The sequence below is a fragment of the Cervus elaphus genome, chromosome 2 (assembly GCF_910594005.1).
Source record: "Cervus elaphus chromosome 2, mCerEla1.1, whole genome shotgun sequence".
NCBI classification, from domain to species: Eukaryota; Metazoa; Chordata; class Mammalia; order Artiodactyla; family Cervidae; genus Cervus; species Cervus elaphus.
The window spans coordinates 16,001,828-16,027,499 of NC_057816.1; the positions used below are offsets into that span (position 1 = coordinate 16,001,828).

The window sequence follows — 25,672 nt, forward strand, 5'->3', positions numbered from 1 at the left end:
AGTCAATTTTAAGAAGCTGCAAAACTTGAGGACAGCCAAGATTCTGACATGCGATGAAGTTTGTTTGGCACCTATGTTATTCCACACACTTTGTGAGCTACTAAAGTTATCTGCACTTTGTAGTGTGCATGTCTGTGAGTTTTAACATATGCTCAGATTCAAGCACCCGCCACCCCCAGAACTGGACATAGTACATGACATAAATCATCTTGCCCTTTTGTAATCAAGCTCTTACCCTTCTCCCAACCTCTGCTGTTCAGATGACATGAATTCTGCTCATCTGTTTTCAAGTTCACTGACTCTTGGCTCTTATTGTTTTCATTCCACTGTTGAGCTTATCCAGCGAATATCTGAAATTCAGTTCTAAATATTTTCAATTTTTTATTGTTTATGGCTTCTGGGTCTCTGTGGAAATTCTCTATTTTCATATTCCTTTTGAGAGTGCTACCTTTTACTTCTTGGGACACAGTTATGCTAGCTGCTTTAAAGTCTTTGATCATTGTAACATCTAGGTCTTCTCTGGGTGGGCTTCTGTTAACGGTCTTTTCCCTAGTGAATTGTTTAGCTTTTCCTTGTTCTTTGTGTGATTATTAACGGATTGTATCCTGCCCATTTTGAATATTATGTTAGTAGACTCGCAGTCTGGTTAAAATCCTTTGAGAATACACTGGGAGGTAGAATCGACCCAGTCTTAGCAGCCAGCTAGACCAGTTAGGCTCACACCACAGTCCTGGCCCTCCCGCTCCTGTGGCTCCAATGTTAGTTCTGATTTCAAAGTGTTGGCAGTGTCAGAAGATTGTTGTGCATTGGCCAGCCAGGACCCTGAGTGGAGGCATGAACCATAGTTTAGTTCTCGAAGCCCTTGGTATACTGTCCTGGGTGAGTCCCACACACGGTCAGTGGTGAGCCTGAGATTGTTCACAAGCTTCATGTGAGCTCCCTTTTCTCTGAGATTTCCCCTCACAGGCTGGCTCCGTGGGTCCCCCTTCCTTGCCTGCAGCCTGGAAAGCAGAAGTCTTAGCTCCTGTGAATGTCCCTCACTTCTTGTGACTGCAAGTCAAACTGCAGGGCAAAGCGGGGAAAGAGAGGAGAAAACTATAACTGAGATTCCTTCTGTTCTTCTGAACACAGTTCCCTTAGTACCCCAGGTCACAGAGAAGATCTTCGTTGTTTTGCTGTTTGTCTTCAGTTTTAGGTGGCCTCTGAGCCTACTACCATTGCTCCTGGACTTTAGCCTCAGGACCAAGGTTTATCACAGGGCAAGGAGAGGGGGAAAAAGAACAAAACCAATAACAAAACTAAAAAGTAATATCTCTCCATCTTGAAAGTTTTCCCTTTCCTTTTCTCAGACCAGAAAGAGAGGGTTTATCATGATGTTTTTTCCGTTAGCATCCTCTACACAGTTTTAGATTCTGGCTGCTCTGAGTCAAGCCAAGAAAGAGGAAGAAAAATACCAAGAAATTTACCACCATGGTGTTCTTCATACAAGTTTCAATTCTCCTGTTCATCTACCTTCTATTCTTTACTTTTCAGAGTCCTTGGGTTTTTTTTTAATGTTTCTTGTCTAGTTGTAATGAGCAGGGGAGATCAGGTAAAGTGTGTTTGTGTGCGTGTGTGCTAAGTCACTTCAGTCATGTCTGATTCTCTGTGACCCCATGGACTGTAGCCCACCAGGCTCCTCTGTCCATAGGATTCTCCAGGCAAGAATACTGGAGTGGGTTGCCATGCCCTACTCCAGATCCAGGGGATCTTCCCAATCCAGGAATCAAATCCAATTTGAGTCTCTTAAGTCTCCTGCATTGGCAGGCTGATTGTTTACCTCTAGTACCACCTGGGAAGTCCCAGGTAAAGTATGTTTACTCCATCTTAACTGGAACTATGAATGCTGTCATCAGAATTGATGATACTGACAATAACTAATTAAATCAGTTTGGCTTTTTATTATCACCGTGCTTGTGTGACTTTAAACGATATCTATGAACAGACATTCCCACCGCCCTGCCTTTGATAAACCATCAATGTAGGAAAATGGAAACTGGGAATAATAGGAAATGGGGCTGCAGAGTCAGGTATGTATGTCCTCCCCTTAAATTATAGGGGAGGCACCAGGTTTAAAAAGATGGAGTCTAGAATTTCCATGGCAGAGCAAGGATACGAAAAAAGAATCAAATACACCTGTAGCCTCCAGTGGACAGGACTGGTCTGTAGGGGCATCCACTCCCCCAGACCCAGGATGTCAGTGGTGGGAGGTGAATCTCCAAGAAAAGCAGAGGATGACAGAGATTGTGCAGAGCAGGTCCAGCGTGCAGACGGAAGGGTCTGAAAGAGTGTGGAGGTGAGGCGGAGGAACTGGTCTAGGAACGATGTGGCATGGGGACAACGGGGAACAGGAGGCTACTGGAGAGGTCAGACACGTCCATCAGGAGACATGCCCGTCAGGGGCCAGGGGACTGCAGCTCACGGCCAAGTCCCATCTACCAAGTCCCATCACGGCTAAGTCCCATTTTCTGTGTGTCCCTCAAGAATGTCTTATTATGTTTTTAAACAGCTGAATGTCCATCAAAAGAAGAGGAATAGTTTGTGACGCAGTAAGATGCTGTGACATGAAAATGTTGTTGTGCATAATCCACTTTGCTGGGACCCACTCCTTCTGGCTCTTTCTCGTGGCTGCATTGGACTGGCAGTGCCTGAGTTCAGAAGTCCCTGCACAGGCAGCATGGCCTCAAATATTTGGGAGGTCTCAAATATTTGCCACGTGGTCAAAAAAAGTGTGCTGACCCTGTTCTAGAGGCTCGGTGATGAGGGCCTCACAGAGAAAGGGAGGTTCCTTGGGCTGATGCTGGCGTCTTCAAGGCATCACAGGACACTCAGGTGAGGTCTGGGAGTCAGCTGTAGCCACAGGCTTCATACAAGCCTGGCTATGGCCAAGTCCTCCCACGGGGCTGACAGTGGCTTTGAGCTTTGATGAGAACAGAGCAGTTGTGGGAACGAGCTTCTGATTTACCTGAACTACTGAGTGACTGTCTTCAACAGACACCTTTCGTTCTCCCTGCTTTCTCTGTTTAACTTGTCATTTTATCATCTGCTTATGCTCCGTCTCTGTCTCTCTCTGCCCGCTTTCTTCACCAGTTGCTGACTTCACTGGTCGATTCACGAGCTCCCATCCACCCTTCCCCTGCACCATGGAAGGTGCCAGCAGTCAGGTCTCAGATGTGGTAGTTAGTCTGCTGAAGAAGAGAATTAGAACAGAAATAAAGAATAACTTTTTCCCTTCAGTTACCATTGTTAGATTTTTCACTTCAAGTACCAATGTCATCAAACAAAAGTATTCCTCTATCCCGTGTCTTGGGGTTGTGGGAAAGGAAAAGAGTGACTAGGTCGGAAGAGAACCAGGGGGCTGGGAGTTAACGCCATCTAAGCAGAGCAGCTGAAGAGAGGCAGAGAGGGAAAGAACTCAGCGCCCTCAGGGCAAGCAGAGCTCAGGGCTCCAGAGAAGGAAGGGGCCAGGGAGGTCACGTGCATCTCTGTGCACTGTAGGTGTCAACCCCCTTGAAGCAGGTGCTGAGGTTTTTCAGGGAGGTTTTGATGCTCCAGCATGGTTTTGCCCTATTAGGTCAAGTTCAAATTCAAGTCCTTGCTTGTGTCCACATCCCTGTTGCCAGCTTCCATTCCTTGCCTAGAGCTCTTATCATAGCGCCTGTTAGTGTTTCTGCTGCGGAGGCTGCCGGTGGCTCTGCAGAGGCCTGTTTTGTGTGGACGGCAGCACTTTTTCCCTGCCTGCCCATTCCAGGAAGGTAGAGAGCCTAATCACGTTCCCTGCAATCATTCCACTGCTAATTGCATATAGACAGAGCTGAATCACCAAGTTGATTCCACTCGGGAAAAAATGCAACCCAATTGATGATGCCATAAGAAGACTCTCTGAGACACTTCTGATTAGACACTTCTGAAACCTGCTGCATCCTAACTCATTCGGAGGAAGCAGGGGCCTGAGCTCCAAGAGCTTTTAATGAGGGGTATTTGTGGAAATGGACAACCAAGCTCTTTTCTTATTCACTCCAGGTCTCGCTTGATGAAGGCTTTTTAGTTCCCCCTTAGGAAATGTGCAATAAAATTATTTAACCTTAGGAGATTAGGACACATCAAGGACACTCTTTATGTGTCCAGTTCTGTATCAAAAGAAATATTAAACTTAAAAGATATCTGCTTGTTTCTTAAAAGTCACCAAAGAAGGTTTGAATAGTTCATTACAAGAGCCAGACTAGCCACCAGAATTATAGTCAGTTACTTCATTCATTCAGTCTTGACCATATGATCATTCGGCAACTTCTGTGTGTTCAATGCCGCCATACATATTGGGGCTAAAGATAAATAAAATCCCCTTCTGTCTTATAAATTCGAGTGGGGTAAACACATGCAATTATATAACAATGCGCTGTGATTGGTACAACACTAGAGGCAAATAAATAAATAAATAAACTGTAGAGAGGAGGTAAGGAATTTTGATTGCAAGAAAGCATTCCCAAAGGAGTGATATCTAAGATGGTTTTGAAGGCAAAAAAGAAGAGGATGCAAAGCACAGATAAACAACTCAGTCTGTAGGAACTTCATGGTGCGTCTAGTGGGTGGGGGGAGAAAGGAGCTGGGAACAGAATCTAGAGACATGGATGAGAGCCAGCTCAGAAAGAGGAGCGGAGCAGGACAAGGTGCTAAGGATGGGGGAGGGGAGGTTTGTTTTGTTTTGTTTTTGCGATCGTTTGGGGATCAATACTAAATATAATAACCTGGAGGAAGGGGTAACAGTGGAGAAGGGATTGTAATAATCCAGAGTAGGTAACTGGCATTGAGTTAACACAGGTAACAGGATGAGAGAAAGAAGAAAATAGATTTGAAAACTATAAAGGGGGTAAAAACAACTAGATTTGATGGAAGGGAGGGAATGAGTGAAAAAGTAGTAATTAAATGTGACTCTATTTTATCCTGGGAGAATGGGGAAGAAGCCCCACCACCAGCAGAGATTAGCAGACGCAGGGTAAGTGCAGGTTTGAGGGGTGAATAATGGTTCAGCCTGGGGTGTCTGGGAGACACATGAGGGGTGTTATCCTGGCAGTCCCAGGAACAAACGTCAGCAGATTGTCCTGGGATGCTGACATGGACATGGACATTGGGAGTAGAACTGGTCATTTAAACTGTAGACACGGGATTCAGAGTATAGATTGACCAAGGGGAAGAGATAGAGGAGAGCTGAGGAGGGGACTTTATAAGATGCCATCAAATTGCCAAATTGCTCCTAGAATCTGTTCTTCCTGACTCTTTTAGATCCTTCTGTGAAGGATCTAAAAAGAATTTGCTCAATTTCTCTCATACAGTTCTCAGACCCAACCTAGGAAGAAGGAATAAAAGCATTTCCACATGTCACTAACAAGGGAACTGGGGCTCAGCAGTTTACTCAAGGCTGCATAATTCCTAAAAGAAAGAGCCATAATGAGGGCTCAAAAGCACTGAGTTTGTCCTGACAAATCATAGTTGTCTTGTTTTCTTACATTGTGTTCCATCTGCACGCAGGTGTGCATGCCTATGTTTAGATTTTGTGTGAGATGAAGAGAGATGGAAGGAAACCTTAGCAGTGGAACCGATGAAAGAGTAAATAAGCTCCTCTTTTTCCTCCACCTCTCTTCACTTCTATGTGACGGGACTGAAGGCCCACCTGTGTGTGGAGTTCCACTCGCAGCCGAGGAGGGAGGCGGTCCCAGACAGCCAGGCAGGGTTGTGCACGCATCTCAGCCAGTGATTCAGTAGCAGGTAGATTTGGTGGTGGGTAGATTTTGAGAACTACTTGCAAAGATGATTATGTTATGTTAAATATATTCAAAAGTGATAGTGAAATTCTCTCAGTCGTGTCCAACTCTTTGCGACCCCACGGGCCACATAGTCTGTGGAATTCTTCAGGCCAGAATACTGGAGTGGGTAGCCGATCCCTTTTCCAGGGGGATCTTCCCAACCCAGGGATCAAACCCAGGTCTTCCGCATTGCAGGCAGCTTCTTTACCAGCTGAGGCACCAGGGAAGCCCAAGAATACTGGAGTGGGTAGCCTACCCCTTCTCCAGTGGATCTTCCCAACCCAGGAATTGAATTGGGGTTTCCTGCATTACAGGCGGATTCTTTACCAGCTGAGGCACCAGGGAAGCCCGAGAATACTGGAGTGGGTAGCCTACCCCTTCTCCAGTGGATCTTCCCCACCCAGGAATTGAATTGGGGTCTCCTGCATTGCAGGCGGATTCTTTCCAGCTGAGCTACAAAGTGAAAGTGAAGTCGCTTAGTCGTGTCCAACTCTTTGCGACCCTGTGGACTGTAACCTACCAAGCTCCTCCGTCCATGGGATTCTCCAGGCAAGAATACTGGAGTGGGTTGCCATTTCCTTCTCCAGGGGATCTTCCTGACCCAGGGATCAAACCCAGGTTTCCCGCATTGGAGGCAGACGCTTTAACCTCTGAGTCCCCAGGGAAGCCCTAAATATGTTCAAAGCCTATAATCAAATCTAGTGTAAACAAAGATTTTCACCATGCCTCCCTTTCTCACTGGACCCAAATAATGCTACATCCTCAGGCTTTCTCTTACCCTTGTGGGTAGCCTGTGTCCCTATCTCCTCTCCGGGCCAACCGGAAGTGCAGGCTGGCATTTCCAGCTCCAACATTGATGACACTTGCAGCTTCCTCTCAGGATCTGATTTGAATTTATTCACTGGATTATTTTAACTATAAATTTGATCCCACCCCTGGCTTTCTTCTCTCTCCCTTCCCCCAGGCAGGATGTTTTCACAGCCTGTTTGCTTGGTACATCACCAGTGCTCCCTCCGTGTCCAGCAGGCCTCTCATTGGCCTCCAGTGGTCGTGGGTCTCGGGGAAGGAACAGAACCCTGCCCACTACACTTCTTTCCTCCTAAGTCTGGGTGGAAGGAGAACTCCTCTTGTTTAGTGAACAAAGCACTGCTCAGATCTGCATGCCTGTTCTTCAAAAGGATGATTTATAAGTTACTTCACTTTCCATCCTCTACAAAATATTTAACATATACACAAGGCTGTGCTTTACTCCTAGAGTTATTCCTTCTTCCGATCATCAGTTATATTTTAAGAAGTTTTTTCATTTTTCTTTGTAAGACTGGAGGTTGATAAAGACTTGGTTCCGTGCAGTCACTGTTAGATGAACCATAGGACCATAGAGGGGTCAGTACGAATCTTTCTGGGTTCTGTGCTCCTTTTAGACCTCTTTTCAGAAAGAAATAGAATCTTTTGTTAAAACACACACACACACACACACACACACACACACACACACAGAGGCATACATGCATGATGTCATTTCCATAGCTTCAGAAACCCCTAGGGTTGGAGTTCTAGTTTTCAGATAAAAAATCCTGCTCTTAATCCAGAAATCGTCTTCATGGCTAAAGCACAGACAGCCCTGCTTTCCCAAGGCAACTCAGGATGAGGTGGCTGCAGTGACCCCCTGCAAGTGGACTTCTGATCATTTGTGTGCATAATAGAACCTGGAACCTTAACCCATTAAGAATCTTTAAAAAAAAAATCCAGTAAATTAATCTGGACAAGGATTTTCAAAGCAACTTCAAATCCCACAGCCCTCATTCCTGGCTTATATCTCTAGGGATTTAGAAAAAGAGAAAGCAAACAGCCGATGTTCGAGGTAATATGACACTGCGGAGTTCTATATTTATCCTCTATCAATGTCTTTCAGATCAAATTGGCTGAGTTTACAAATCAAAAGCTGATTCCTTCACTTATTTTTTTAATTTTTTATTTTTTTAGCAGCCATCAGCTGCACCATTGCAAACATCCAGGTTCCAGACATCAAGCTGCAAACTCTAAACCTCCAGCTGTGCATTTTCTAACTTTGAAACCATCCCTCGTAATAGACAGTCTGCATGCAAACCTGAGCTGGGGTTCCTCGTGAAAAGGCAGGCAGCAGAGGGGCACACAACTCCAAGAGCCCAACCAGTTGCTGGAGCTGGGTCTGCAAAAACAGCTTGTTGTTAAAGGAAGGGATGGGTCTCAGAGATATATGGGACCTGGTGCGGTGGAGTGTGAAGGGGTCACTTTCATATAATTGTGTTTTGTTTGCAGCTCCTTCTCAATACAAATGTAAAGATGATTCCCAGAAAGTGTCCCACTTTAAAAATTAAGGGAATTCCCTTTTCTTTTTATATATCCATAAAATATATTTCATGTATGCATATTCATATGTTTTCACAACCATACATTTGGTTTCAGCTGTCACATGAGTTCTTAATATATGTTTTGCTGTTACCTTTATCTCTAGATAGGTAGGTATGCAGATAGATTGATAGATATATAGATGATAGATATGTAGTTAGATGGATGGTACATAGATAAGTAGATCAATAGGTTGAGAGATAGTTATGCAATTTACAGTTGAATCAGTTTATGTAAATTTAATTGGATTTCTGATTACTGCTTTATGATGGAATCAGTTTAAGAGGTTAATTTGAAGGTTTGGGGGACTCTGTCATCTGAGTGGGGATGCTGTGGGAAATGAGATGTTTCCAGGTCTAAGAGAAGTCCACCGGCAGTAGTGACGACTCTAGCCTGGCAGGCAGGCATGGGCGGGGACTGCAGCTCCTTCTCCCCAGCAACCAATGCGGGTGTGTTTAGGGAGGGTTCCTCTCCTGTAATGGGAACCAGAGACTCTGGAAAACTCATCCCACCCCACTCCCCAGCACTGGCCCCTGTGTTTGATGCATAACGTTTTGTGTTTGATGCATAACGTTTGATGCCTAACGTTCTGTGTTTGAAGCTGTACCTCAGCGCAAGAGCAGGAAAAATTCAGAACTTTTCCCTGAAGAGATCTTTGACATTCACGCATTCTTAGAGAGATTGTTAGACTCTCCTTTCTACCAGCCAAGCTATCTGCATCCAAAGGAAAGGTCAAGAAAAATACATACGTGTGTATATGTGTGTGTGTGTGTGTGTGTGTGTGTGTGCGCACATGTGCATGCTCAGTCATGTCTGACTCTTTGTGACCCCAAGGACTGAGCCCCGCCAGGTGCCTCTGTCCATGGGATTTTCCAGGCAAGAGTACTGAAGTGGGTTGCCATTTCCTCCTCCAGGGGATCTTTCCAACCCAGGAAGATTGAACCCATGTCTCCTGGGTCTCCTGTATTAGCAGGCAGGTTCTTTACCACTGAGCCACCTGGGAAGCCTCTAATGTGTGCATATGTGTGTGTATGTATGTATGAATATATATATATATATATACACACACACACATATGTTGGTGGGGTGGGGGCGCTTCCCATGTGGCTATGTTAGTAATCTCCAACATGGTAATTGCCAGTACAAGAGATGTAAGGGATGGGGATTTGTTCCCTAGGTTGGGAAAATGCCCTGGAGAAGGAAATGGCAACCTACCCCAGTATTCTTGCCTGGAGAATCCCATGGACAGAGGAGCCTGGCAGGCTACAGTCCATAGGGTGGAAAAGAGTAAGACACACCTGAAGTGACTTAGCATGCATCTACGTGTATATATGTATGTTCTTGTATTCTTAGCTGTGAAATTAGAGATACTTCTCAAGCCCCCAGTTGGTCTCACATGGGCTATACAGCTGCACCTGCCTTCTTAGAAGAAAGGATCCCCAGGAATTGTAACCCTTGTAAATCAATCAATCAAGACTTTGATTTTCTAAATCAAAATCTCCTAATTTAAGAGAACAGAGTAGAACTTTCTAGTCCCAGGATCTGTGGTAAATCGTTTGTAAAGTTATTATGATTCAGTCCCCCTGGAAAAGCAGAGATCTGATTATTCTTTCATTTTCACATTGAGATGCTCCTGTATCAAGGATCTGGAGTACTATAGTATGCTCATATAAGTTGTGGGTCAGTAAGGGTAATCATGAGAGCTGCCGGTTGTTCAGAGGTTACCATATGCTGAGTACTTTACTATACTTATCGAATACTCACAACCACCCTGTACATTGGTGTCATTTTCCCATTTTAAAGAAGAGGAATCAGAAGAATGCAGAGTGAGTCATCAGCTAGGATGACTGCGGGGGCCAATGTGCAGACATGGGAACTCACCCCTGCCCACAGTGTGGCTGAAGGCCAGTGGGGCTAAGAGCTGAGATCAACACTTCAACCATTTTGCTCCAGCTGAATACCAGTTCTTCGGAAGCTCTCCTGTGTCAATTGTTCAGCAGTAACAAATATTGTATTAATATTTAGAAATGACTTTTGACACTGGTCATCTCACCCTGTCACAGCAGATGTGGCTTTTGTCTGGAGCCCACGAGCCCCCAGCCTGATCCCACAGCCCCAGGATTCCCCCAGCACCAGGTTAAGATCGCCCTGAGGGCCCATCTCCATGCCGAGAAACCCCAGCTTTACCTCTTGTTAGTTCTCGGAGGCCCCCTCCATGCAGCCCCCCACCACTGCCTCTTCAGGCTGAGGTAGAGTGAGGGTCTGCTATAAGGGTTTTTGGCTGAGGCCTGGGAGCCCGAGGCTGCTCTGAGTTCTCGGCAGGAGTGGTGGAAGGGGATGAGGAGGGCTTCCTTGCTCCATCGGCAGCTGCTGACTCTGGATCTCACAACACCCTCACCCGCCTCTAATGTCTTCCCTGAACACATCTTCTCTAGTTCCACCCTCACCACTTCCTCCCTCAAACCTCAAACGAGTCCTCTGGCTTTCGAGGGCTGCTGTTGAGGATACTAACCATGCTTCTATCACCATGTGTTTGTGGACCAGACCTCCCAGCACCTGAGCAAAACCATGGCTTCCTCCATCAATGCACAATTCTTCCAGCACTGCTCAGCTCAAAATCAAGACACCCTGGAGGGACACCGTCTTACCTGTCCCCAGCTCTCCCCAAAGCCCAGTCTGCATTGAACAGGAACTTCCTGATGCAAATCAAAAGGGAGGAGGGAACCAGAGTCTAGAGGACTAGTTTAGGACTAGACGAATCTTCCCTGGTGGGTTTTCCCTGGTGGCTCAGCTGGTGAAGAATCTGCCTGCAGGAGACCTGGGATCAATCCCTGGGTTGGGAAGATCCCCTTGAGAAGGGAACCGCTACCTACTCCAGTATTCTGGCCTGGAGAATTCCAGGTACTGTGTAGTCCATGGGGTTGCAAACAGTCAGACACGACTGAGTGACTTTCACTTTCAGACAAACCTAGAAGATGAATCTAGGACTAGACAAGTCTAAGACTAGACTAGTCACAGAATTTGAAATAATTTTTTAAGCGATTCCAAATTTGGAATTCTAGAATTTTGTGCTCTTTTTTTCTCTTAGTTTCTGAGGTCCAGTGATTTTTTTATTTCAACTCATGTTTATGCCATAAAAATATTAAGCAAGGAGACAGCTGTGCCTTCTCCTCTCCAATAGCTACAGCTGTTCTCCTTGACAAGTGTTTCTCGGGTGAGATAAAAATGATAACCGTGGCTATTATTATTTTCAGTTATACAGATTTCAAAGCCCAATCTATGAACTCAGAAACTTGGGGTTTCTTTTCCAAAGGAGTGTTACTTACACAGGGCAGTTTTCATCCTTCCATGGCTTATAAACTTCTGAGCTTAAGTCCTCCGAAGAGTATGAAGCTTCTCTGGAGCTTCAGGAAATGAAATTATCATGTTTCCAATTTGCTTCCTTCCCCTGCTTAGATTGTCAGAGTCTGCTTAATGAAATAGTTCTGTTCCTGAAAAGTTGGTTGCAAAACAAATTCTGTTAGATAAATCACATTTCCTCATTGATCTCCATTTTTAAATTAAGGATGCATCCCCCAAGGAAATAATCAGCCCCAAGATTAAATATAAATTATACTAAACACTCGATAAAACTTTTAAAATCACATATTTAAAGAAAGACTATTGTTAGAACACTAGTGGTGATGATATTTTTTAAAGTCGGGAAATACAAATATTTTGCCAGGAATAATTACCAAAGGTGGTGCTGTTTGGGAACAGAGTGAATGGATAAGGACGATATGATCCATATATACATTGGAATATTGTTCAGCCATAGAAAAGGAGCAAATTTGAGTCATTTGTAGAGATGTGGATGGACCCAGATCCTGCTATACAGAGTGAAGTCAGTCAGAAAGAAAAAAGCAGGTATGTATATTAATGCATATAGATGGAAACTAGAAAAATGGTACGGATGAACCTACTTTTAGGACAGAAATAGAAACGCGAATGTTGAGGACAGACTTATAGACAGTGGGGGGAGGGGAGGATGGGATGAGCTGGGAAAGTAGTGTTGACACATACACACTGCCATGTGTAAAATAAATAGCTAGTGGAAGGCTGCCGTACAGATCAGGGAACTGAGCACGCGGCTCTGTGATGACCTCGAGGGGTGGGGTAGGAGAAGGGTGGGAGGGAGGCTCCAGAGGGAGGGGATATATGTATACTTAAAGCTGACTCCTGGGTCAGGAAGGTCCCCTGGTGAAGGGACAGGCTATCCATTCCAGTATTCTTGGGCTTCACTGGTGGCTCAGATGGTAAAGAATCCACCACCTGTGATGTGGGAGACCCAGGTTCGATCCCTGGGTTGGGAAGGTCCCCTGAAGGAGCGTATGGCAACCCGCTCTAGTATTCTTGCCTGGAGAATCCCCATGGACAGAGGAGCCTGGTGGGCTACAGTCCGTGGGGTCACAAAGAGTCGGACAGGACTGCGCAATGAGGCACAGCACAGCATAGCTGATTCACGTTGTGTACAGTGGAAACCAACGCAACATTATAAAACAATTATTCTCCAATTAAAATAAAATTAATAACAGAAGCAATAAATAAAAAGAAAAAAGAGGTTGACAAACTTCCAATTATGTAAACTACATCCTGAGTGCCTTGAAAGCCAGAAATGCCCAAGACATGGCCCCTGCTGTTAAAGAACTTCAATTACATGGGAAATGAAACCAGTGAACAAGACATAAACCCACCCTTAGAAAACACTCATCGCTGCGGGATGAATAGGTGTGGGGGCATCCTGTGACCTAGTGTGCTGCCTCTGTCCACACATGTGATCCTGGACTCCTTTAAGCTTCAGTTTCCCACATAACAAAATACAGGATTGACCTAAATCCCTAATTCCCAACGTTGAGTATACATGAGAATTTTTAAGACTCCTCATCCCAGGAGATTCTGATTTCGTAGGTATGACTGGCAACTAAACTTCTCTATTCAAACAATGATTCTATACAGTTCTACTGACCTCAGCCTCTGTCCTGCCTCTGTGGGTCTGTTTTCTTTTTGTCTTTCTTCCAATATTTTTATAAGTTATCCATTCGAGCAACAAAGCACTGATCATTTCATAGCCAGAGCACAGATGCTACTAAAAGAAAACTTTCCTTGAATCATTAACTCTATAAATCCAGATTTCAGTTAAGTGTTTTTTTTTTTTTCTTTTCTGTTTGCTTGTTTAAGTAGTACTGATAGTTACCTCATTTCTGGTGATTCAGAGTTTTATTTGTTTTGTATGTATATGTATATATGTTTAGTCACTAAGTCGTCTCTGAGTCTTTTCTACCCCATGGACTGTAGCCTGTCAGGCTCCTCTGTCCATTGGATTTCCAGGTAAAAATACCAGAGTGGGTTTGCCATTTCCTTCTCCAGGGGATCTTCCTGGACCAGGGATCGAATCTGTGTCCTCTTCATCGGCAGATAGGTTCTTTACCACTGAGCCACCTCGGAAACCCATATATGTATATATACTAGCTTTCTCTCTGGTTTTGATATTTTTGCTTCTAACTGAGAAAAAGTATTTGGGGAGAAAGATGAAAAATATGACAATGAAAGGTAAAATGTATAAAGCATTTTAATCTATACATATTAATTTTCATATGCCTTACCCAATTTAATCAGGAAGTGTAGGGACTTCTGCTTTATTGATTACGCCAAAGCCTTTGACTGTGTAGATCACAACAAACTGTGGACAATTCTTCAAGAGATGGGAATACCAGACCACCTGACCTGCCTCCTGAGAAATCTGTATGTAGGTCAAGAAGCAACAGTTAGAACTGGACATAGAACAACAGACTGGTTCCAAATTGGGTAAGGAGTACATCAAGGCTGTTTATTGTCACCCTATTTATTTAACTTACATGCAGAGTGCATCATGCAAAATGCCGAGTTGGATGAAGCACAATCTGGAATCAAGATTGCTGGGAGAAATATCAATAACTTCAGATACACAGATGACACCACCCTTATGGCAGAAATTGAAGAGGAATTGAAGAGACTCTTGATGAAAGTGAAAGAGGAGAGTGAAAAACTGGTTTAAAACACAACATTAAAAAAAATAATATCATGGCATCCAGTCCTGTCACTTCATGGCAAATAGATGGGGAAACAATGGAAATAGTGACAGATTTTATTTTCTTAGGCTCTAAAATCACTGCAAATGGTGACTTCAGCCATGAAATTAAAGGACACTTGCTCCTTGAAAGAAAAGCTATGGCTAACCTGGACAGCATATTAAAAAGCAGAGATATTACTTTGCCAGGAAAGGTCTGTCTAGTCAAGGCTATATTTATTCCAGTAGTCATGTGTGGATGTGAGAGTTGGACTATAAAGAAAGCTGAGCACCAAAGGATTGATGCTTTCAAACTGTGGTGTTGGAGAAGACTCTTGAGAGTCCCTTGGACTGTGAGGAGATCCAACCAGTCCATCCTAAAGGAAATCAGTCCTGCATATTCATTGGAAGGATTGATGCTGAAGACAAAACTCCAATACTTTGGCCACCTGATGCGAAGAAGTGACTCATTGGAAAAAACCCTGATGCTGGGAAAGATTGAAGGCAGGAAGAGAAGGGGAACAACAGAAGATGAGATGGTTGGATGGCATCACTGACTCGATGGACATGAGTTTGAGCAAGCTTCAGGAGTTGGTAATGGACAGGGAAGCCTGGCGTGCTGCAGTACTTGGGGTCGCAAAGAGTCGGACACAACTGAGCAACTGAACTAAACTGAACTGTAGGGACTTCGCTGGCAATCCAGTGGTTAAGACTTTGCCTTCCAGTGCAGAGTCGTCCAATGCATGGGGTGTGGGCTCAGTCACTGGTCAGGGAGTTAAGATCCCGCGTGCCTCGAGGCCAAAAAACCAAAACATGCAAGGGAAACAATATTGTAACAAATTCAGTGACTGTACTTTTTCTCTAATTCTACATTTGTTCTGGAGAACACAGGTTAGTAAAATTAAGCTTCCTTGGTTTTTGAAGGATGACATTAGTGTAATTCTCTTCCTCTAGCAGTACAGATGTAGATCAGTAGGAAATGCACACTTTGCCCAAATCTTAAACTATCAAACTTCCTTCCCTACATAAAATTGCCTGATATTAACATTGTAAATTTCACATACAGTAGCGCAATGTTCTCACAAAAAACATGAGAATTTTTTTTTTTTTACTATGATTGTCCTATTATTTACATCCTTGCATTTCACCCTATGGCAATATCCCCCTCTCTGCCTCAACTTCTCCGTTTGGATGTTCCTATAACAAGTTCATTGGAGTTTGGTTCCTGTAAGTCTTACTGTGGTCACACAAGAACCTGTTTGATTGGTAGCATTAAACCAGATGCGTGCTCTGTGGTTGGACAGAACAAGGGACCTGGGAACCCTGCGCCGTTTGGTTTCCTTGCTTTGATGGTGTCATCACAGCCTCCCAGGAGATCTGAGGTCCTACCAGCCACTGTCCTGACGCTGGAGCTCAGTCCAGAAACAGCTGTCCAGAGCTAATTTATTTCCTAATGCTACGGCACTGTTAATTTATAAATTACACTGGTAATTCGAGCTATTATTAATTTCAGATGGTGTAGGGCAAGCCTAATTAAAATATGACACCAATTGCCACACATATGTACCAAGGACCACCATTTAAAATTAATGGGAATATTAAGTGTGACACTAGTGTCCGCGATGCTCTGCACAGTAATTACAGCATCTAGCGGGGAAGATCTGACTAATGTAGGCTCACGGTGGGTACAAATAAACAACGACAATGTAAAAGGAAGCACAAGCTCTTCATTTAAGCCTCTCCTCCTCTTTTCCTCCACCCTTCATCAGTTCAAGGTTAGTGCTCTTTCCCCTAAAGATGCTTAGGGAGCAGTGAGACAATTAAGGCCACTGTGCTTGCTGGTGGGGACCATGTGTCTCTATGGGCTAATGTTGACTGTCTTCTCAGATTCTGGACTTTGGGGCCCTGCTTGCTACTTTCAGCATGTTCTTGGCTCTTCCTGTGAATTGATTAACTCTTGCTTGCCTGCTGTGACAGATGCTATCTGCAGGTAGTACAGGCAGGGGAGCTCCTGTCCGTGTATACTACAGCTTCCATAGGCAGAAAGACAGCCGGGGGATGCTCAGGTTGGACTAGGTCTGGATGATGACAGACTTATCAAGACCCAGGATTGCCGGCCACTCTGGGCAGGCAGTGGTCCTTCTGTGTGCGAGAGCTATTGTCTTCTGTGTCATTGTCATCACCCCTGCTATTACCGTTATAAAAATGGTGATCTTAGCAATGTCACAGAACAAATATAAGCACTGTTTACATGTCGTTATTGTTGTTCAGGCGCCCAGTCGTGTCTGACTTTTTGCGACCCCATGGACTGCAGCGCGCCAGGCCTCCCCGTCCATCACCAACTCCCGGAGTTTGCCCAAGTTCATGTCAATTGCATCGGTGATGCCATCCAGCCATCTCATCCTCTGATGCCCTCTTCTCCTTATTTACATACCACACACATAATTCTTTGTATGACATCAGTTTCTTTTAATTGTCATATTTATTTTCTGCATCACAGATACAGGCAGCATTATGGAGAGGTTTTATGCCCTGGGGGAAGGACTGTGCCACTTCCCTTCCCCTCAGAATGGGCCTCCCACACTGTGTTAACAGAGCCCTGATCCTCTGAGTCTGGACCTCCAGGCAAATCATAGGGTAACTGTATAGTGCTTTCAAAGAGGGTTTGAAAAGCCACAAGTGTGTAGTGCTTTCAAAGTGGGCTTCAAAGCACTTTCTTGTAATCGGTTTATCATTTGTTCCTCCAGACATCCCGGTGTGCTCTGTGATGACCTAGAGGGGTGGGATGGGGGTGCCTATCTCAGACCCAGAGCCTGACTGCTTGGTGAGATTCGGGGAGGGTGAACATTGACATTATTCACCACTTATTGAGGACCAGTAATTCTCCAGACTCTGTGCTTGGTCCAGGTAGGAACACAAACATTGTACCTGGTCCACTGGGGAACCGAGGACAAGCTAGTGATATAAGAGGTAGAAGGGAGGCAGGCGGGAGAGCTGGAGTCCATCCTGAGAATCTGGACTGAGCATAAGCACGATGCTCTGCAGACATAACCACTGCACACTTGGTTTGCTGAGTCTGTGCCTTTGTTGTTTTTCTTCCTATTTCCTCACCCCTTCTCCTGCAGCTGTGGGCTTTGTGAGTGAAGACGAATATTTGGAAATCCAGGGCATCACCCGGGAGCAGTCGGGGGACTACGAGTGCAGCGCCTCCAACGACGTGGCGGCCCCAGTGGTGCGGAGAGTCAAGGTCACCGTGAACTGTAAGTGGTCTCAGGCGCCCCCACCCAGCACCTTCGGGAGGCGCTGCCTTCCTGGCCACAGAGAGAGCTGGACCACACTGCCAGCCCTGACACGGGGCGGGAAATGGTGCAGCCTCGCTGGCCATTTTCTGCTTTCAAGAGCAACGATTCTAAGCTCTTAAAGAAAATAAATGGGAGCTGAAAATAATTTTATATAATCCAAAACTTGACTTAGAGTCCTAAAAGATCATTACATCGCATCCAGTGCATAATTTATACAAGCTTGTCTTTGAATCCCAATTTTTACTCATAATGTCACCAAGCTTCTCATTCTCTGGACAGTCATCTCCTTAATAGGGAGCAAAAATGAAAAGCATGTGTATGGAAGAAGTGTTATAATTTATGTTTATATATACTTATGTTATCTCATCCTCTTCTAATTATGTTGATGGACATGGTATACATTCACAATTGAATTATAAATAGGTAAACATACACATATCTGATGTGAGAGGGTATATCTCATACCTGATTTTTGCTAATAGAGGTACTGAACCCCAAAAGCTGGAGGCCACTTCTCTGGACCCCTCCTCTTCCTTCACCATCCAAATTCTCTCTGACATCGATGCTGCTCAATGTCCCCGCTCCCTCATGCATTCTCTCTAGGTTCCTCATTAGGTACCCTGACTCGGGTCTCTAGGACATTCGGAAAGTTTTCCCACATGTGCTAATTTCAGATGCTCTTAGGACAGAATAGAACCCAAGAGTTAAACCAGCAGACAAGAAGAGTTTCTCCTTCCAAACTTGGGTGGGGTTGGACATAGGGGAAGAATACCTTGGTGTGATATTTACTCCTTCACTTTAATATGTTGGTTTCTGTTACAGTTTGAGCCTAATTAACACAAAGCACTTGACGAATCAAGGAAACAGGTGAAGCAATCATGCCATTTTTGTACCCTACCACAATTTCCTTTTAAAGTGACATAATTTACAGTTAATAAAGATTAACCTAAAGAGTAAGGAGATGTAAGAGAAGGGAAAAACCTATGTAGAGAAATAAGAGAAATCTATTGGTAAATCAGCACATGAAGTTTATAGCCTGAGGTGGTCAGATGCGGGTCCAGGATTTGGCTTCGAAGTGCTAAAGCAAAGATAGGAAACATCATTTGGTTTGAGGTTTATGTCCATAAGATAAAAGTGAATTTGTTGCTTCGGAGAAGCACTGCTTTTTTCTGGTGCTGAGACTTGAAAAATAATTTCACTTTAAGGTCCCTATAAATAGAGCATAACAAGCATCACTTGCAACGGTCATGCAGTGGTTGGCTGTGGCTCTTTTTCATGATGCATTTCAGTGCAACTGTCGGCATTGACAAGGGTGGTTTGGCAAAGACTTGGAATGAAAGCAGGCTGAATACTTAGGTAAAGTTATTCTAGCTGGATTCAAGCGTCCAGGGTAGAATACCTCCAAGAATGACGGATCTGTATATCCCCCAGGCAATTCTCTGTGACTATTATTTCTTGCAACTGAGTTTTTGATGGGAATTGAATAGTTCAAGCTTATATACTCTGGCAAAAACCTGGTGTGCAGAAAACCTATAGGGCTAGATTAAAGGTACTGTCAAGCCATGGGGCACATGGTGGATGGGGTTGGCTATATCGTATGAAAGTGGAAAAGTTTAAACAGGAAATAGGCCTAAATGCCTGCTCATTCCACTGGTGTCCAGAGGGGAGCAGAGACAGTGCATGCAAGCCTTTCCTTGGTGATATAGGATGGCTTCATTCTCCAGCACTTCGTGGAGACCAGAGTTAGAGTGGGGCGTGGAAAACAGATCGAGGGAGGCATTTGAGATGCTGTCGAATGTCCTCTCTTTGTAGATCCTCCATACATTTCAGAAGCTAAGGGGACCGGCGTGCCTGTGGGACAGAAGGGGACCCTGCAGTGCGAAGCCTCCGCGGTTCCCTCGGCAGAATTCCAGTGGTACAAGGATGACAAAAGGTAAGACTCCCTCCCCCTCTCCCTCCCCCAAGAAGGAAGCTCTTCCAGGTCCCTGGTTCCACACGGACGCAAATGGATTCCTGCAAAGTCCTCTCTTGAATGCCTCCTGCCTGTGAAGGAGAAACAGTACCCAGACCAGTCTCTTCTTGATGTGAATGAACTTCAGCTGTGTTTGTAATGCCGCCATGCAGAACTATCACTCGCCAGTCAACGAGCCTAAGAAAAACTATTTCTTTAGGAAAATGGACTGTCAAAGGAAAGACCACCAGGAGCCCTGGAAAGCCTGTAAATTTTTTATAGGCCTGGGAAATAATGTGTTCTGCCCACAGCTATTTTTAACGCATTCTCAGGCTTGCATGAAGGCGTCAGGAGTGCTCCCGGCGCTGAGTTAGCTGTGGCCGAGGACTCTGGTTCCATTCCAGACACACTCAGTGGTGCAGGAACGTGTCCGTGACCCGACTTGGCCTCGCTGTGAGCAGAGCCTGTACTCTCACGGCGGGAGAAAAGACAAGGGCCTCCCCATCCCCTCCTATTGTCGCAGCTGCCATCCGGATGTTTGCCCTGATTCACTGAAGTTTGTCACCGCGAGGAGTTATCACATGGCGCGTTAGCAAAGGGTTCAGCAGCTCCGAGAGCCAGGCAATTACTGCCATCAAAGAGCTATTTTAAGGTGGATGAACAGCAATTGATGGGCAAGAGCTGTCCATGGTCAGAACACAACTTGGTGAGAACAGGGAGGGGGCAATGCAGAGTCCTGAGGTGTATGTGGGGTGTAGCTGGGGGAAGGAGTCGGAGAGCCTGAGAAGCTGAGGAAAAAGCAAAAAAAAAGGGCAACTTTGAGAAGGAGAGAGGGTGAGCAGCTCCAGGCCAAGACGCAGATTGAGAGCAACCCAGCTGCTGCCCACAGGAGTCAACATCCCCAGCGCCTGAAGTCCTTTACTTAAGAGGCCAGTGTTCAAGGCAATGCTTGGTGCAATAGCCAAGATGTGGAAGCAACCTGTGTGCCCGCTGACAGATGAATGGATAAAGAAGATACGGTGCGTATATACAATGGAATATTACTCAGTCATAAAACAGAATGAAATAATGCCGTTTACAGCAACTTGGATGGACCTGGAGATTATCATAGTGAGTGAGGTGAAACAAAAAGACAAATACCATATACCATCACTTATATATGGAATCTAAAATATGGCAAATGAACTTATTTACAAGATAGAAACAAACTCATAGACATAGAAATCAAACGTGCTTACCACAGCGGGCAGGGAGGTAGAGAGATACATTAGGAGTTTAGGATTCACAGATGCACACTACTGTTATATATATATATATATATATATATATATATATATATAAAAGAGATAATCAACAAGGGGAGGACCTGCTGTATAATAGTACAGGGGACTATATTCAACATTTGAATAACCTATAAGGGGAGAGAATCTGCAAAAGAATATATATGTGTGTGTGTATATATATGAATGTATAACTAACTCACTTTGCAGTACACTTGAAGTTAACATGACACTGTAAATCAACTATTCTTCAATAAAATACAAAGTTAGGGATTTCCCTGGTGGTCCAGTGGTTAGGACTCTGCTTCCCTTGCAGGGCATGCAGAGTTGACCCCTAGTCTGGGAATTAAGATCCCACATGCCACACAGGGCAGCCAAGAATTTTTTAAATTAATTTTTTTAAAAAAGGCCAGTCAGCACCAAGAGCCCCTCTAGTCTCTGCATTATCCTCTGAACTTTGTTTACAACCAAGTCACTTAGTCAGAGGCTCGTTATAATCCTTCCAAGTGAGAAGCACTACTTTTTTGTTCTGAAGCACCAATTCTGGCAGCAACTTGGGTGCACTGTATTCATCTAGCCCATTTTATAGATGTGTGCACTGAGAAAGAATGAGTAAAAGCAGACTCAGAAAGAGATTAGAAGAAACAACTGGCTTTTCTCCTTTTGCCCAAGAATTCATAATCAAGCAGAAGGGAATAGTATTTTCCCAAAAAATAAATGTGGGTTTCTTTCTTCAAAATCCTGCTTGCTTTCTCCATCTATTTTATCTTTTCTTTTATACTAAGAAGAAAACTGAAGCATGAAAGTCCAATATCAGAAAACATAGCAAAAAGCCAAAAATCTGTTGAGCTCCAGGGTAAATTCCTGAACTTTCAATGGGTTAGATCTTCAAGGAAGTTAATCAGCTACATCCTGTCTTTCTAATCTTTGATGGGATGAAAATGCAAGCTAAATGTGGAGGAAACAAAATCTTAAAAGATGTGGAGGAAAGATTAGCCCTCAGGCAGAGGTGGCCAATGGTGGGCACACAGAGGGCGAGGTCAGCTCTGCACGGCCACTGTGCCCCAGGGACGGGGCTGCGGGCTTCACCCAGGACGACAGAGCCGGACTGGCAGCATCTCCATGGGCAGGGGGCTTTCGGAGCCGTGGACTCAGGTGGCTCTGAGTCCTCTGTCTGAGCCCTTCTCGAGGCAGCTCCTTTTCTCTCCTTTAGTTCATTCCGCTCAGTTTTTCTATTTGCTCTTCATTTATTTATCCCCCACCCCATGTTCTCCCATTGAATGGAGGTGTCTGTCCTCCGGGCCCCAGGCTCTTGAAGAGCATCTCTGCTCTGAAGTCTTGTTGCTGCCTGTCCTTCCTGGACCACTGGCAGGTCACTCCTCCAGGGAGGTCTCCCAGGGAAGATGGCCCCCACTAGGGGGAAGGCCAGCTCTAACCTAACTGACATGCCTGGGGAGATGAGCGGATTTCTGAGACCAATCAAAGGAGTCCTTGTGATGGGGACAGGCGGTTTTCTCAGAATTTAGGGTAGCAGTCTCTCTTGACTGCATTCTAGCCACTCAGTGCCCACCACCACCGTATGTGCCATGGATCTAAAGGGAGAGGAAAGGGAACCCTGTCCTTAATAAGGACCACTCGTCTGTAGGGACTCGAGTTGTTGAAAAGCATGAAGAAGCTGAAGCCTGGTAGTGATACTGAACTGGCCTCTGTACCCCGGCACCGAATTGAATCTCAGAGACAGAGTTTTCGGTGACGAAGAAGAGAATAGCTTTAATGCTTTGGCAGGAAAGGGGGACCACAGTGGGTTCATGCCCTCAAAACTTTGTGTCCCGACCTGGAGGGGATAATGGGGAGTTTTATAATAATGGTTCAGAGAGGAGGGTGGGATCAGCTAGTGGACATTCTTCTGATTGGCTGATGGTGAGATAATCAGGGGTCAGCATCATTAACCTTTTGTACTTGTAGGCAGTTTATAGTTAACTTTTCCCACATGGTGGTGGTTTCAACATCTGCTAAACAACTCAAAGATATTATATGTATCCCTTAAACGGGAGAGGAGGGCATGGCAACCCACTCCAGTATTCTTGCCTGGAGAATCCCATGGCCAGAGGAGCCTGGCAGGCTACAGTTCACGGGGTCATGGAGTTGGACACAACTGAAGCAACTTAGCACGCATTGTATCCCTTATCAGCCTCCCCAGTGGCCTTGAAGGGGAACCAAGACTTTGTCCCAAGGCTGTTCCATTGCTTCTTGGCTGCTTCTCCCGTCTGGCATGCCCTCCCTTCCCTAATTAGCAAATGTTTGAACCTGCCCTTTGCAACTCAGGGAAGGTCTAGGAGGCTGAATGAAACCTATTTCCTACAAACTAGAAAACTGGGGATACAGAAAAGCTTTAAGCACCAGAGCTCCACAGGGTCCTGCTCCATTTCAGCACACCTGTCTCAGCACAGCTGTCTCAGTTTCAGACACCTCCATTCTCCCATTGCACGGAGGCGTCTGTCCTCTGTGGCACGGTGTAGTGTGTGACCACACACAGCATCACCCCAGAAGCTGCAAAATGCTGCCGAATACCACTGGCCTCCCTGCTCTGCTTTTAGCTAAAGACATTTCAGAGCTGTCAGCAGAGCCTGCTTTCTGGGCAAGTGTCTCTCCCAACTGCAGAGCTGAAATCTAATTCACAGCTTGGTCCCCATGTGACGACTTCCTCCCCAGCCCAGGGATGGTGTCAGAATGGCAAGAGGGATCAATAAGCTTGAGGAACTCAGAGAAGCCTCCGGCAGGTGGGCTGCAGAGCCTCCTATGGACAGCATCCCCTGCAGGACAGCAACAGAACAAGCCGGAGATAGAACAGTGGCTTCTGGCTGCACAGCCAGACACCTCATTCCTTTCGGACTGTGCTCATATTATAACCAAGTACGTGGACCCGGGCTGGTTCACTGTCCCTCGCGTGGGAGAGAGAAAAGCCCCCAGATGAACATCTACAGGATGGAAAGCAACACACGTTCCCCCAGCCCTGCTCTGACTTCCCTTGGAGACAGACGCTGGGTTGGGACAGAGGCCCGAATCCTGCTCTCTCATCACAGCGGTCACACGTCTTGGCGATAGAGAGAACCGTCCATTCGTCCTGCAGAGTGGACACCTTCAGATAATGATACAGCAGCTGATGTCGCTGCCAAAACTGTCCTGTGGCCCAGGGACAGGAAGGAGTTTGCAGTGTCTCACTCCACAGAAATATATTATTTTGCATAACATTTTATGGTTTACAAAGCATTTTCTCATCATTATCCTGCTGGGCTTTATTTTCTATTTCTGCCCGGAATATTGTCTTTCTCGATTGGATGACTCCAGTACCAGCCATTTGCCTCAGTTTCTGCCCTGCGAACCCATTCCAACATGTGTCCCCTTGACATATTGTCCTGTCCACATGTCCTGCTCCAGCCATACCCTACACAGGCAGCTGAGCTTTGGGGATCAATCCCTGAGATCCTCCATTTAGAAGGATGGTTGTCCCCACTGGTGGTTATCTTTCCTGTAGCACAGACAGCCTCTGGGCAAGGAAGACAAATTATTTCAGGGAAACAAACAGTTTGGCTTAAAGCCTGTTCTCTGAAATAGGATATCCCAGCGGTTTTTACAGAGAAGAGCACTGGTCTCATGATTTCCATGCAGACATGTAGGTTCAATAGGAATTGCTCCTAACAGCCTCCAAAGGAGAATGTGGCCCCACCAACCACCGAAGCAGTTTTTCCTTTCCCTCTCTGTCTGCCCTGTAATAGTGTCCGCACTTCTAACCAGTGTGTCTGGCTGTCCTCCCCACCTCTCTCCCTGGCTTTTATCAGTGGCCCCCAGCTATTGTTCTGAACCCTTGAGACACGTTGAACTCCAAGTCTGGGTAAAACAGCCAGGGAGGTGGTCCTGGCCACCTGAGGCCACACTCTCGGGCTTCTGTAATCCCTCCCAGGATGAGATGCTCTAATCCAATGGACAGATCGCCCCTCCCAGGCCCATCAGGGTCCCCTAGTGTAAAAACAGCCCCTGATTCTTTTATCCTGATCACGGCCAAAGATAAATTACTATCTGTAAAATGTCTCAAGAACTTAAGGGACAGTTTTACTACCAGGTGCATGAAAAGCTTTGCTCTTTCAAACCCATTGGCTTTTTCTCCTGTTTGAAGACTAGGTTCTTCATTTTCATGGTTGCCATCATCATCTTCATCAATAACATCAATTCTCCAGCACCTACTGCTCGGATCCTGTGGGGCTGAATGGCACACAGGTGGCGCATTGTATTTGTTGAAGGCACCTGCCTTCAGAGAACGTCAATAACTGCATAGAGAGATGAAGATCTGCATTGTGCCAAGCATGTCTCCAGGCACACACATAAAACAGAGAAATGTAATTATGTGTGTCATGGTGATGAACTTGCTGTGTAGTTGAGTGGGGAAAAAAATGGGATTATAGTGATGCCAGAAAGGGGGAAGAGGGAAGATCACTAATTCCAGAGTGTTTCTTCTTCCTTGAAAGGAAAAATACTTATAACCATCCCCTTTTTCCTCTCTTTTCTGTCTCTTGTTTGTCTCAGGCTGGTTGAAGGAAAGAAGGGGGTCAAAGTGGAAAACAGACCTTTCCTCTCAAAACTCATCTTCTTCAACGTCTCTGAACATGACTATGGGAACTACACGTGTGTGGCCTCCAACAAGCTGGGTCACACCAATGCCAGCATCACACTGTTCGGTGAGATGGAGCCCCAAGCTAGACAGCAAGGAGCACAGTGGGGGCGGGGAGTAGGGAAAGATAGGGGGCAAGGAAGAGAGTCAGGAGTAGTTA

General features: G+C 45.3%; 1 protein-coding gene across 5 annotated transcripts in view; it reads left to right on the forward strand.

The window, feature by feature from the left end:
• NTM (neurotrimin) overlaps window positions 1–25,672 on the forward strand; it is a 930,062-nt gene that overhangs the window by 888,344 nt on the left and 16,046 nt on the right. For all 5 annotated transcript variants that reach the window (XM_043873148.1, XM_043873142.1, XM_043873154.1 and 2 more), the window contains 3 exons: window positions 17,439–17,573; window positions 19,428–19,548; window positions 25,428–25,579. In XM_043873148.1, the coding sequence (XP_043729083.1) occupies window positions 17,439–17,573; window positions 19,428–19,548; window positions 25,428–25,579 (408 nt within the window). The remainder of the gene's footprint in view (window positions 1–17,438; window positions 17,574–19,427; window positions 19,549–25,427; window positions 25,580–25,672) is intronic.